The sequence below is a fragment of the Nelumbo lutea genome, chromosome 4, assembly GCF_056320005.1.
Source record: "Nelumbo lutea isolate HS-2025 chromosome 4, American lotus-T2T, whole genome shotgun sequence".
NCBI lineage: Eukaryota > Viridiplantae > Streptophyta > Magnoliopsida > Proteales > Nelumbonaceae > Nelumbo > Nelumbo lutea.
Window position 1 is genome coordinate 3,454,269 of NC_142687.1, and position 15,416 is coordinate 3,469,684.

Consider the following 15,416-nt stretch of genomic DNA (forward strand, 5'->3'; position numbering starts at 1 on the left):
CCACAAGCAAGTTGACAACTTTAGGCTCTTAGAGTTCAAATGCAAATATCTAGAGTACATTCTAGTCCATATACAAAATGCAAAGTTAATTTAGTTTTGCAGTCATAAATTTATTTTTTTGTCAAATGAGTTTTTGTTGTAATGGATGCAAACACAAATCTAAAAGTAGAAATATGCCTTTTTAACATTTAATCGACTTTAAGTGCAAATGTATATATATTATTTTATGTCTTATTTTGTCAATGTCAATGCATAAATGTATTCTTACCAAACATTAGCAAAATTAAACCCAGTACATAGTTGCACTAAACAGAGCCTTAGTAACAACTCCACTGTTACGTAGTCTGTTGTACATGGCTTTGTTTGTAGCAAATCCCGAGCCTACAAATGCCGCCGATCCCCACTCGGTTACGAATAGCTTTGATTTAGTGCATTTATTTTAAAAAAATTCTCAATTGGTAGCTTAATATCATTTTGACTCTTGAATTTTAAAATGGAAAACTCAATACCCAAATTTTTAAAACGTATCAATTTAATATACCCATTTACTAACTCTTTAATTTTTTTGAATGATTGATAAAGAGAATTAGATGACCCTCATGTTATTTTAAATACAATTAATGGCTGATTAACGATGGATAAGTTTGGATACTGAATTGTAAAATTTTAAAATTCGGTGAATTTTCCTTTGTTTTTTTCACGGAAGGAGCTCTTCTTCTCCATTTTCAGCATAAAGAATCTATCTGTATACATCTGCTTTTGTTGCGTTGATGGTCTTGAAGCTCTCAACGGTTAATTTTGGTTTGACCCTGAAGCACAAACTCAATATTTGGCTGCCATTCATTCCGTTCCAAAAGCAGTTATCCACGTGCCCTGAGCACCAAAAGTTGATTTCTCTTCTGAAATGCTACAACCGAACCTTGGAAATCTCTCAGATCCATGCCAGCATGATCAAGGTCGGACTGGACCTCATCCCTTTTCCTGTAAGCAAGCTTCTTGCCTCTTGCATATTCAACATAGATTATGCTGCGTCCATCTTCAACCAAATCCGCAACCCAAATCCGTTTATGTTTAATACTATGCTAAGAGCTTATTCCATCAGTGAAGATCCAAAGCAAGCCCTTTTGCTCTTCAATTCCATCCGGGCTCAGGCGATCTTGCTCGATCAGTTCTCCTTCATCTCCGCACTGAAAGCATGTGCACGTGGATTAGCCATTCGGACCGGCCAAGGGATTCATGCACTTGTGGCCAGGTGTGGATACGGATTTCTAATCAACGTAAGAAATACTCTCCTGCACCTATATTGTGTTTGTGGGCGGATTGAAGATGCGCACCAGTTGTTTGATGAGTTTCCTGAACAAAGAGATTTGGTTTCTTGGAATGCTTTGATGGGTTACTATCTCCATACATCTCAACCGTCTGTTGTGAGGGACTTGTTCATACAAGTGCATACGGGTGGTTTCGTTGTCAGCACCACCACAATTGTGTGTGCTTTATCAGCTTGTAGTGATTTGAGAAATTTCTACGGAGCAGAATCTCTCCATGGTCATTGCATCAAGACAGGCTTTTGTTCGGATCTGAATGTGGCTACCGCTATCATTTCCATGTATGCCAAAACTGGGCACATGGATTCGGGACGGCTCATCTTTGATGAACTCCCTAAGAAAGATGTTGTTGCATGGAACTGCATTATTGACGGGTATGCTAAAAGTGGCCGTTTGGAAGAATCATTAACTCTTCTACGGTTGATGAAAGTTGAGGGAATAGTACCCAACTCAGCTACATTGGCAGGATTGCTCGTCGCTTGTGCCTCCAGGGGATCTCTTGCCATAGGAGAATGCATCTATGAGTACATAACAGAGGAGCAACTAGAGTTGGATGCTGTTCTGGGAACGGCTCTTATAGACATGTTCTCAAAGTGTGGATTCCTACAAATGGCAATTAATATTTTTCACAGGATGGAAACTAAAGATGTGAAAACTTGGACAACTCTTATCGCTGGTTATGGTGTTCATGGGCAAGGAAGAAATGCTGTTCAGCTTTTAAACGAGATGGAGGCGAAAGGGGTAATGCCTAATGAAGTCACCTTCTTGGCAGTGCTAAATGCTTGCAGCCATAGAGGTTTGGTGGTGGAGGGTAAGAAGTGCTTTGAAAGGATGGTTCAAAAATATGGCTTTTCACCCTCTATCGAACACTATGGATGTATGATTGACCTCTTGGGTCGTGCAGGGTTACTAGATGAAGCCTATGAACTAATCAAAAGGTTGCCCATTCAGGTGGACTCTATTGCATGGCGTGCATTACTTGCAGCATCTAGGGTCCATGGAAATGTTGAATTGGGAGAAGCCGTTAGGAGAGAGTTGCTTAAGTTCAACAATGAACATCCTACGGATTCAATGCTTCTATTGAGTACTTACACTCTTGCCGGGAGGTGGAGCAATGTCGCGAGATTGAGTCAGTCAATTGAAGAAAATAAGGCGAAGAGGAAGGAAGTAGGATGCAGTTCCATTGAGATGGATGTCAATTTTTGAACAGCGAGAAAACATGAAAGGGATTTGGGGAGGAATAAAAGGGATGCCGTTGAACCTTGAAACCAGAGTCTGGATCTGCAGCACTTTTTTCCAGTGCAGTGAACCCTGAAACCAGATGGATGTCAATGTCCTTCCATTTCCATTTGGTCTATGACAGGTATCCTATCAGCCCAAGGAGAGAATTTTCAGGCCTTGTAAAATCTCCAACATGTGTCTGTTCGTGGACACTTGGAACTTCGAATGGCACATTCTTTCGTCACGTTGGGCCAAATTTTTTCTGATCCGACACGCGTTTGGGATCCCACATGATTGGGTTTCATAACCCGTTGTACACACCTTGTTTTTAGCTGATTCATAGTGAACCACCACAAGGCTGTTAAAATTTATCAGGTCAACTTTGCGGTTCGGGAGCACACAAGTCATCCATTCAATCTGTAGTTTTTTTATGCTTTTATTGTAGTTTTTTGTTTTTAATTTAATTACTTTTACCAACTCTTGGATCGATTTGGTAGTTTATTGAGTTTTTTCTCATAGTTTTACCTGATTCAGGGTATTTGTAAGGAATCCTGGATGCATGCTGAATCAGTCAATGAGCATTCTATCATAGCAGAATCCATGGGGTTTGGTTTGCTAGATTCAGCTCCAAATCAGAGGATAAGGGCGATGGTATGAAAAGTATAATGTGGGAGCATATGGTTTTGTTTCTGTTACTAATTCAAGTATTCTTGTTACTGCCGTAGGTGAAAGTGTGGTGGTTCAGGGTATTTGTAAGGAATCCTGGATGCATGCTGAATCAGTCAATGAGCATTCTATCGTAGCAGAATCCATGGGGTTAGGTTTGCTAGATTCAGCTCCAAATCAGAGGATAAGGGCGATGGTATGAAAAGTATGATGTGGGAGCATATGGTTTTGTTTCTGTTACTAATTCAAGTATTCTTGTTACTGCCGTAGGTGAAAGTGTGGTGGTTCAGCACTAGTCTTGAGACGGGGTGGACAGCTATTTTGAAAGCTACTCTTTTCGCTTATGAACAGGGTGGCAGAAATTACGAATTATGTTTGATTCTCATCTGTTGGCTAAAGCTTTAGCTGATGACACCATAAATATCCCGTGCAAGTATTTGGCTATTGTGGATGATATTAAGTCTGTTTGGTCCTTTTTTGTGTGGCTGTTGGGGGTCCAACAGCATAGGCTATAGGCTGTTGAGAGCGATTTTGGGAATGGCACCTTACCTTGTGTGTGGGTAAATTAGTAATTGCTCCCTATTTTATTATTAACTGAATGTTTTAGCTGTTCAGCGGACTGTGTAATCAATGGTGAGGTTTCACGTTAATAATAAATTTATGGGTTTTATATATTTAAATATCGGTGTAAAACAGGTAAAACGTTCAGCTAAACCTTGTTCATTTTATTTTTAACCAAAAAGAAAGACATGTGCATAAATAAGTGAACGCATCCAGCCTAAAAACGCTCTCAACAGCCTATGCTGTTAGCCGCAACAGCCAAAGTTATATCCTTTTTCTGTGGCTAAATTATGTTATATTTCAATAGATATTTAAATGTGGTAGCTTAATTAGTTGCTCGGAAAGCGTTTTTTTTTTTCTTTCCGTCAGGATGTGGTGGCGTGGTCGGTATTGAATAGTTGTAAATTCTGACTGGTATAGTTAATAAAATATTAAAATGTTTAGTTTATCCATAAAAGAAAAAGTTTTAAACCTCTTTGATCTTAAAACATTCTGGTCCTTATATACTTATCTTTAATAATATGATTTTTATTTTTTTCATTGTGCCGTTTTTTAAGAAAAAAAGGTGTTGTGCATGTGGAGTTGTAAGCACCCTTTTCTGAGAAAACGGTATTTATTTTTTATTTGAAACCTGTGCTGTCACATAGTCTCTTTTTTAAAAACAACACTAGTTTTGTTTGATACCAGTGATTCAACATGGTTTATATTATCCAATGTCTAAGATGATGTCACATCATTGCACCATTGACAGTAATGCACCGTTTTTTCAGAAAACATTGAATTTAGTATTGCTCCAGACCATACTTTTTCGATTTCTATGGTATGGTTTAGTGTAACATTTTTTTCTAAAAAAACGATACCAAATAAAAATACATTGTTTAAAGCACCGCTTTCTTTAACACTTATCTAGTGCAGTTTTGTCATATAGACTTCGTTGTATTTTTTATAGCGAAGAGTTTTATTGCCATTTACCTTTGGCAGATTCTATAGCCTTGATGCCTTATTCAGGAATGCTAATGGAGTATTTATCATCTATATTCATATAATTGGCTCTGGGTCTGGGAAGACAGGTTTCACGATGGCTACTAAGCACATCCGAAAAACCAGTACTGAAAGAAGGCAAGTGCATTTTCTGCTTTTGGGCTCTGCTCTTCTTGAGCAGAAACTCCAGAGAAGATGAAACCAATGATGCTACTGCCCACGAATTTGTTGCATTTCTTACAAATTCTAACACGTGTACTTTATCCAATTTTCTTTTAAATAATTTGTTTAATATAAATTTAGTTTTTAAATAACCTTTCATTGTTAAGAGATTATTCTTACTTAAATGACTTTTCATTTCATTTAAAATTTCTTTAAATATGCCTTTTAATTTAAATTAGTTACCTTTTATTGAAGTGATTCTTCATTTAAAAGTGTATTTTAGACATGTCTATTAAATTAGTGACTTTTCATTTCAAAATTAGCAATCCTTCGTTTAGAATTGTGTCTTTTGATTTTAAACTTGGTGATAGATGTCTTTCTTTATTTAGTCTGCTTTTGCTCATAAGGGCCTATATATACCGAAAAGGACATTTGAGATTCAATACATACAACTATATGAGAATGAATATTCTGCTCTCCTACTTAGAAGCTACCAAAGCTGTTGAATCTTCTCTTTGTTATTAGTAATATTCATATGCTTACCATGGGTTCGGATGTAATAGGCACATTAGGCAAGTATAATGAGTGAGCACCTAATAGCTGTGTGACACATGTCTTAATTAATGTGTCTTTCATTCAAACGTTTTTATTTCGTTAGACAGAAATGATCTATTATTTTATTATTTTTGTTAAAATAATTAAAAATAAAAACAATGAAAAAGGAAAACCTAAACCTATTGGAAGTTTGGACTTATTTATGTTTTTTTTTTTTTTTAATTATTTTGACAAAAATAATAAAATAATAAATCATTTCTATCTAACGAAATAACAACATTTGTATGAAAAACACATTAACTAAACATATGTCACACAGTTATTACATGCTCACTCATCATACTTAACTAACGTGCCTACTACATCCTGACCCACTTACCACATAATTTCTATTGGAATTGTCACAAGTGACGGACACATCAATAATAATGTTGTTGGGATGTGCAACTCTATGTAAATTCCTCCACAATATCCTCGCTGATTTTCAGTACACGCATAAGCTGATTTGGTATTCGAATGGGTTAAAAAGCTCAACCTCATTGATAACATGCAACATCGTAGCAGTATCCAAAACAGAAGACATCGAACAAACATCCAGTCGACAACGATGGAGACGAGGTGAGCGCCTAAGGCTCATTCTGAAAGGAGTACAATTATAAATATATAAAATATAAAATCTTATATTTTGTATATATTATTTATATTGTACATATTTATATTTATATATTTTTAAATTGGTCCTAATATACCTTATTTGAAAGATGAGTATGAATATAAATATTTATAAAATAATATAAACAAGCCTCATAATTCCCGGTGCAAAGATGAAATCACGGGATTCATCTTCTAATGAAGCGTGGATAGCACAAGCAAGTAGCAATCCACCTTGGCAGCCATCTAAAAGACAGATAAGCCATAACGGTGAATCGAGTCATCAATGGCTTGTCTGTCCAGATGTAAAGGCTAGAGACAAGGTAGTCAAGACACTACCGGTGAGGGCAGAGAAGGCTTAGTGGGATGGAATTGATAATTGCCTATAGCCTGTGTTTAATCTAATTCAAACGAGGAGAAAGAGGGATACTTGCGCCAATAAATGTTTTAAAAAGAGGGTAAATAACAAAGACCGCTCCATTACCATGAGGTCTGTGACAAAGACCCCCTGTACTTTGTTTTTCCATAAAGACTCTTTATATTATGACGGTGAGACAAAGACCCCTTTACGTTAGCATTCTAATCAAAATCCATCATCGCAATTTTGTTTAATTCCCATACTACCCTTAAAATAACATTTCGGACACTTTTAACCCTCCTTTGAGCTATATGTTTCCTCACCTCCTTCCAATAAGGGATTTCTCCTTCGTGATCAAACTTCTTCTTGATCACCAAGCTCTAAATTACAGTATCAAGGGATTTCTTCCTTGCGAGTTTCAGTCGCAAGCTCCTACTTCGATGAGTGATCAATATCAGGGGTTATCCCTTGGTTTTAAGAGCAATGAATCACCGTTTTCTAAGAGTCAAGGGATTATATCAAGTCGTTGCTGTTTTCATCTCACTCTCCAAGGCACGAACTTGATCCAAAATATACACAATCTGCAAAGGAATTTCAATAAGCAGGATTATTAACTCAGACCTGCAACTACAAGCAACAAATGACTGAACTATGTTTCTCTTATATGAACATACTTCGCCTCCACATTCTTGGCAAAGTAACCATGGGGTGAAAGGATAACAGCATTGAAGACCACAGGGATTTTCTCAAGAAATTTCTTTAGGGTACATGGATCAGGTGCCTCAAGAAGGCCCAACACAAGACTTATCATCTTTAATACACGTTCAGCAGTGTCACCCCACCCCTTCTCCAGACCAAGCTCCTGGAACTTGTGATCAAACTCTCTGAATATGGCATATCTGGAGCAACTGTGGAGAGATATTCCTTTGCCTTCCTCAAAACAGACTGGAGAGTATTGAGGTTCTGGATTCTGTCATTCAGCATCATTGTCTGCAGAAAACCATTAAACATTAATAACCAAAGAGCTAAAAGATTTCTCTAATTTTAATTCTGAAAACTTGTTGGTCAATGGAAGAGATGATCTAGGCTATTATTTCCCCCTGTAATGGTGGACTCGGAGGAAATCAAGAAAACTGATAAAGCAATGGAAGACTTTCAGTGAAACTGATCCAAAGAGATGGTTTAGAAAGACCTGATGAAGAAGCTCAAATATTAGAGTTGCTGAAAAACAATTTAAGTCAATATTCCCTTTTAGCTCTTGCTTTCAACATTTTCTCTCTTGGGTGGCATCATCACCAGATGAGAGAGAGAGAGAGAGAGAACCCAATCATAAGAGGAAAATTGAAATGAAACCCTAGATCTTCAAAATCGAAGAATCTAATGTTCAGTTCAAGATTTCTCTAAGGTTTACATACAATAAACCTTCAATTGACTAGAGACAGTGAAAAAATAAGATTTTTCCCTTTGCAACAATGAAAAGAGGCCTTCTTCTCTGGCAACGGCGAAAACATGTCTTCTTCTCCAGCAACGGCAATCTTCTTCTCTGGCGATGGCAACAAGATCTTTTCTGACGACAATGGCAATCACTTTCCTCTACATTCGGTGTGGCATTGGTGCAATCTCTGACAGAGGACACTGGGATGGGTTCCACGAAGGGTTTCGATTGGGTTTCAAGAAGTGTTTAGGGTTTCGGGCAGAGTTTTACATGAGGTCCAGATGTCTATTTTCAATATTTTGAAAATGTGAATTCGAGTTATGGAGGGTATTTTTGTAAAATGACATTTTCTGTTAGTCGAGTTAACAGGGAAGGGGATCTTTGTCTCACAGTCATAGTATAAGGGGTCTTTGTCACAAAACAAAGTATAGGGGGTCTTTGTAATTACCCTAAAAAGAATAAATCCGTACTTACTCCAAACATAACACACCTCACACCAACCTCACAATACATTCAGCCATCCGTTTGGAATATCATTTCATGAATAGCAACATACAATTACGGAAGATGTTTTTAAAGCTGAATTTGGAATCGATGTAAAAGTTTACACTAATTCGATTTTTTCCGTGTTTGGAAGGAGAGTGTAATCATGATTGACATAAAATTACACTTCATTTCAGTTTTGTGTATGTTTGGATGGAGTAGAGTTTTACGTCAATAATCAATGTAAAACCTATTAAATGTAAAATTTTACATCGATTATTGATGTAAATATCACATTGATTTTATCGATAAAAAAACTTTAGACTCTTCACCCATTGTGTTTTTCAAAAAGCAATGGCCACTTTTATGGTTTAGTGTACACCAATGATGATTTACACTGATTCCAAATGCAATCTAATGCACGATTGTGATGAGCTCCTGAGGTTGGTGTGAGATGCACTCTATAGGAGAAAATTCATTTTCTTTTAAAATTTTGAAGAATAATAAAGGATAAAATAGACATTTTAATCTATATCTATCCATGCTTACCAACAATATCTTACTATAAGAAAATTTGGGGAGTGCATTGGGGAGTGATGGGTTGTAAGCTTGTGAGGTAGGACAAGGTTCAACGTATCAACACGTATAGCCCATATCAGCCGATACGTATTGTATTGGAAGCACCCCAATATGCCCATATAGATGGTATATCGGGGTTCTGACCGATTTAGGGGATGGAGGAGCCTTAAACCGGCCCCCTAAACCGGTTTTGAAAAAAATAAAAAAAAAGTCCAATACTGCCCGATACACCCCTACCGGTGTATCAAGCATATCGATATTTTGAACCTTGAGGTAGGGTAAGTCAAATAATTGACCCATCTCAAATAGTTTACAAGCCTAATCAAATTCATAGTAAAATATTATTTTTTAATATTTGTATTTATAAATAAATAGCCATTAATTAGCATTATCTTATTCATAATATAAATAAATAAGTAAATTGCATATTTGTACCCTATACTTTGGGGCCAATCTCACTTTAGTATCCAAACTTCAAAATATACCACTACAGTACCTGAACTCCAGAAAATTGTCAGTTTAGTCCAAAATAATGTTAAATGACATAAATGCACTTCAAATCTTATCTAATTTTATTTCAACCAAACCATATTATTTCATAGTAATATATAAAAATAAATCAAATGACACCCATCAACTCTAGTCACAATACAAATGTGTCTGTGAACAATGATGAATCATCATCATCAGAAGTAAGTAGTAAAAAGAAACTTTGACCTAGGATTGGGTATAGGTTCTTCTAATAAGGACCCAAACTTGTTCACCACAAATAGTCCCCGTAGCGAGGAAGAACAAGGTAATCAAATAAACTTACAACAAACAACTTCTTTTTTCTTTATTAGCAATTTCATGTTTCTTCTTTCCCTTCTTTAAATTATTTTCCTGAATTCACACGAGTATTTGTACCATTTGGGGTCTTCGTTAAATTGAATATTTTTCTTTTTAATCCTAGGGCTAGATGCTTTTTTGTCTACAAAATTTGTTATATACTTAATATTGTTTTAAAAATTAGGATTTTAGTTCGATTTCAGATTGACTTAATTAATTAAAAGGTTGAAATCATAAAAATAACACCCCCATCAGTTCTAGTCTCAAAATTAAATAAATACGTAGAATTAATACACAAAAATAAAAACAAATAACAGAAGAAAAAGTTCCAAAGAGCTCTATTCAACACAAGACAGGGACGTTTGCGAGGAATTTGCCTTCAAAAATTCTGTTCTCGTTTCCATCCAAATGGGCCAAACAACAATCGCTTTCTTATATACTTGTCAAGAAGTTGTTTCTTTCGGGCATCATTTTCTTTTTGGTAACTTATTTATCCGGGTAAATACAGTTACTTGGGTAAGTTTTTCCTTGGGAAACACTTATCCGGGTAAGTGCACTTATCCATATTCTTTTATTTCTCATGTAAATAAGGTAATGACCATTTTAATCATAAAAATCCATTATTAAAAAGGGCATTTTTGTCTCATTCAAGTGTTGGCAACTTTTCCCAGTAGGAAAGTTAATTTACCCACCTAAGAGATGCATGGGATTCTTGGTCAATGGGAACCAAAATCCCATTGACCAACTTTCCCCCCTCTCAAAATCTGAAAAAAGAACACCCCTCAATAGCATTATCTTGAATTGGGATTTGCTCAATATAAAGCACTCTTCACATTGACCTTTTCGAGCTCGGCTCGTGAAAAGTTTGGCTCGGTTCGGTTTCAATTGAGTCGAGCTCAAGCCTAACAAAGCTCGGCTCATAAGGCTCGCAAGCCAAGTCCAAATAGCTACATAATAATAATAATAATAATAATAATAATAATAATAATAATAATAATAATATAGGAGATAACATAAAATATTATAATTCTTAATTTTTTAAATATCAAACAAAAAATATTGTACATATATATTTTTTATTTTTATAAAACATTTTTCTCAAATTGACCTTGAGCCGAGCCAAGCTTGAGCTTACGAGCTTTTGACTCAAGCCGAGCTTCAACTCAAGGTTCTAGCTCAAACCAAGCTCGAACGTCGTACTATTTTGGGTGAGTCAAACTCGAATATTTTTATAATTGCGGGAGATGTATGAAAGATGTATCTAATATCTAGCTGGAGCCTGGGACATATGGACTCCTGTTCTCTTCATTCAACGTCCAAACTTGAATGAAAATATGAAAAAAACCCAAACTTTTAACATTTTAAAGAAAAGAGTAAAATGATATAAAAAATATAAAAAAGGATAGTTTTGACTTTTTCAAAAAATTAAGTCTCATACTTCATCACATTATACAAATAACCAATGGTGTAAAGTGGGTTGTGTCGGGCTATGGGTAGCCTGTTAAGGCAGGCCGTCACCGGTTGTGCCTTCCTCCCGGGTGGAAATTTTGGGGGTCGGCCCTGCACGGCCCATGGCCCAGGCCTAAGCGGGCCCATGCCATGTTGTATTGTGATGCAGGCCTGGGCCGAGCGGGGCCACAGTGTGACGGTCTGACACAGGATTAGCCTTGCCTACGCTTGGCAGGCTTACGTTAGGGACATGCCCGTCATTTTTGCCTGTAAGATTTTTGGGAGAATTGATGTCATCTTCAGGCAGACCACCAAAAGCTTAACATACTCCTTGAGGAGGGGTGGTCGACCTCCTTGGGTGCCTAACCTTGGCACTCCTAAACCATCATCCCCTTGCGAGGCGGCCCTGGTTAACGGCTAGCATGGCTACCAGGGTTCCTCATGGGCGCACACTTGCTCATGGGGACAGTGTTGGACCAGCACTGCGCTACCGATACTCAAGGGAGGCTTGGCATGCGGGCTTGGCATGCGGGCTTGGCTCAAGCACGTCCCTTCACCACGCCAATCCCTTGCCCAAGCTGAGTGAGCTACCCCGTTGCCCTTGGTGCACGGGTGTGTTCCGGCCCAAGCGGCTGCCTATCATCATGACACACAGGTGCCTGTCATCATCGGCTCACAGGAGACCCATCACATCGGTGCCAAGTCATCCCATCGACGCATGGTCGCCTTCCATTATGGTTGTCCCCCTTTAGCACGTAAGCGGCGCCTCCCATGGACCAGTCTGAGCCAGGAGAGTGCCCCAACCATTGGACTTGAGGTCATGATCCAGTGCTACTGACTTTGGTGGAGCCATCCCATCGGGCAACTCCTAGCCTCTATGCATTACAAAGGCTTGTTCTGCCCTACCTTGGCCAGGACGTCGCACGGGTCCTTCCGCTGTAGAACTACCCCCGTGACAGTTGGTATCAGAGCAAGTTGGCCAATTGCAGCCGCAGTTGGTTTTCAGCAGATTAGCCCAGAGCCAGTTGAAGCGGTCATTTCGACAAGCAGCATTTTGTGGGGTGCGGTCCCTAGGCACTTCCACCCAGGATCGAGCAGATTTCAAATCAGGCCTGGCAAGAGGCCATTTCTTAGTTCGTGTCCCCATTCCAATGACACTAAAACAGCTTCCCTTGTGGTTGCAGACGCATTGGTTGCTGTCCTCATGCGGGGGCAGACGCGTGAGCCTTGATAGGAATGTGGGTACATTGCCTAAGTAGATTGCTTATCAGGCCTAGCAAGAGGCCATTCTTTGTTTCGTGTTCCCATTCCAATGACCCAAAAACAGCTTCCCTTGCGGGTGCAGACGCATTGGATGTTGTCCTCATGTGGGGCTAAACGCGTGGGCCTTGTTAGGAATGTGGTTACGTTGGCCGTTGGAGCATGGTAGCCCTACACCGGCAATGTTTCAGGTGGACATGCTCAGTTTTCAGGTGGATCACTTGCAGCAGCGAAGGTACATCACAAGGCGAGTGCATGTTCGGCAACTCATGGGTAAAAGTTGCCACACTCACACAAATTGCGGTCAAGTCTCCTTGAGGCAGCAGCAGTGGGGCCCCCTCGGAGTGAAGATGTAGCCCGAGTCAGCGAGGTGAAGCGTAGTTTCGAGGGCCAGGAGAACATAAGCCATGGCTAGGTTTGAGTAACCCGCACAGGGTGAGGTGAAGTCTGCAGGCCAGCATGGTGAAAGGGTACCTAGGTCATCGCTAATAGGAAGAATAGACCTATCAGCGTGTTCGGTAGCATCATTGAAAAGCTACCAAGAAGACAGTTGAGCCTTGAGGTAAGATGATACATGGGGCGGACCTCCGCGAAGCACCACACGCATTTCTTCGAGGGCCCTTCTTTCACAAATCAACGACATAGCCATTGCGCCGGGGTGAAGTCCAAGCAGGCCGACATGGTGAAATGGTTCCGTCCCCATAAATGGACACCAACATAGGCAAGACCCGGGTTGACCAGGTGAGCCCAAGAACTGGTGGAGAAGTGGATGGCGCAGGACACAGATGCGCATTCACATGAAGACCATTGTCGAGGTCAACAATGGATTGAGTGGGGGAGCCTGTGACAGTATGACACAGGCTTAGCCTTGCCTACGCTTGGCAGGCTTACGTTAGGGACATGCCCATCATTTTCGCCTGTAAGATTTTTGGGAGAATTGATGTCATCTAGGCAGACCACCAAAAGCTTAACGTACTCCTTGAGGAGGGGTGGTCGACCTCCTTGGGTGCCTAACCTTGGCACTCCTAAACCATCATCCCCTTGCGGGGCGGCCCTGGTTAACGGCTAGCATGGCTACCAGGGTTCCTCATGGGCGCACACTTGCTCATGGGGACAGTGTTGGACCAGCACTGCGCTGCCGATACTCAAGGGAGGCTTGGCATGCGGGCTTGGCTCAAGCATGTCCCTTCACCACGCCAGTCCCTTGCCCAAGCTGAGTAAGCTACCCCATTGCCCTTGGTGCACGGGTGTGTTCCGGCCCAAGTGGTTGCCTATCATCATGGCGTGCCTATCATCATCGGCTCACAGGAGACCCATCAAATCGGTGCCAAGTCACCCCATCGGCGCATGGTCACCTTCCATTATGGTTGTCCCCCTTTAGCACGTAAGCGGCGCCTCCCATGGACCGGTCTGAGCCAGGAGAGTGCCCCGGCCATTGGACTTGAGGTCATGATCCAGTGCTACTGACTTTGGTGGAGCCATCCTATCGGGCAACTCCTAGCCTCTATGCATTACAAAGGCTTGTTCTGGCCTGCCTTGGCCAGGACGCCGCACGTGTCCTTCCGCTGTAAAACTACCCCCGTGACAACAGGGCGAGACTTGGGCCTGGGCCGAACAGGGCTGCATTGTTTTTTTTTTTGAAAATTTTGATTTCTTTTCTAAGTAAAATTGTAAAACTTAAATATTTAACTTTCCTTTGAACTTTGGGAATTGGGAACTATTTAAAAAAATTAAGAAATGAAAAAGCTAAGTTATCTAACATATAAATGAAAAAAAAAAACTTAACCAAATTGAAATAAGAATGATCGAGTAACAAATTGGAAGAAAAATATGAATTTTATTTCATTTAAATTTGAATGGTACAAATTACAAGTACAATGATTGGATCATTGGATACTTGGATGAATGAAATATGAAAATGGAATAAATTAATAAAATATAAAAAACACAATATGGTTACAAATTGAAAATACAAAATTACGTTGTTGAAAAATTAAAAAAATATATCAAATAAATTAAATAAAACTAAAAAAAATTACAATAATTTGAAAAAATAAAAAATTCTATACAAGTAGTCAAATTCATGAATCATCATTCATGGCTTTCATCATCTGCTTCAAGTGAAATATCCAGTATAGTACCATGCCTTCCTTTGTCTTGTAATCTATCTTCTGCATCTAGCCAATCCTTAAAGCAAATGCACATCTCTATGCTTTCATCGTTCATGTAGCTTCTTTTGTCATCGAGCATCTTGGTACCTGCACTAAAACAAGACTCCAATGGATCTATAGACACTAGAGGGGTTAGTAGATCCCGTGCTATGGCAATGAGAACTGGATAATTTTTCAAATGTTCACTCCACCATGCTAAAATATCAAAATTATTTGATCATTCACCTAAATTAGAAAAAATTTGCTTGTAAATAAAAATTAAGTTCAGTAAATGAACTTGTTGTAGAACTAGTAGATTTCTACATTCTACTTATTAAATAAAAAATTCTCTTCTACTATTGGGCTCAAGTTCATACAAACCGTACATCTCAAATACTAAATTATTAATTTCTTCTTTTTTATTTCCTATATCAATATTCATATTTTCACAATATGATTCAAGTAAAATATCTAAACCATCATTCCTAATCCTAGGGTCTAACATTGTAGCTAAAAAATAAAGGGGATAAAAGTTCTCCCAATATTTTTTAAATTTATTTTCCATTATTTCAACAATACATTGAAATTGTGGATTATTTCTATATTTTTCAAAACAATCACTAATTACCATTAATTGATAAGGTAAATTACAACTAGTTGGATAATAAATTCCAAATAATCCATTAGTTGCATCATAAAAATGTTTTAAAAAATCTCTTATACAATCTGACATTCCCTAATCTTCATCAAAT

The 15,416-nt window shown here is 38.7% G+C and overlaps 1 protein-coding gene across 5 annotated transcripts; it reads left to right on the forward strand.

The window, feature by feature from the left end:
- Positions 1-459: 459 nt before the first annotated feature.
- On the forward strand, positions 460-3,897 carry LOC148853422 (Pentatricopeptide repeat (PPR) superfamily protein). Of its 5 annotated transcripts, none has more exons than XM_088982535.1 (3): positions 460-3,197; positions 3,272-3,408; positions 3,483-3,897. In XM_088982535.1, the coding sequence occupies exon 1, from the start codon at positions 771-773 to the stop codon at positions 2,529-2,531; it is 1,761 nt and encodes a 586-aa protein (XP_088838661.1). In that variant the 5' UTR covers positions 460-770; the 3' UTR covers positions 2,532-3,197; positions 3,272-3,408; positions 3,483-3,897. The 5 variants fall into 5 exon arrangements, with proteins under 5 accessions (XP_088838661.1, XP_088838660.1, XP_088838663.1 ...); XM_088982537.1 differs by having other exon boundaries at positions 521-2,921; positions 3,081-3,197; positions 3,272-3,897; XM_088982534.1 differs by having other exon boundaries at positions 460-3,408.
- Positions 3,898-15,416: the final 11,519 nt, after the last annotated feature.

Bases quoted from the DNA above. Each gene is read 5' to 3' on its own strand.
- LOC148853422 (XM_088982534.1), top strand. From the start codon at position 771: ATGGTCTTGAAGCTCTCAACGGTTAATTTTGGTTTGACCCTGAAGCAC.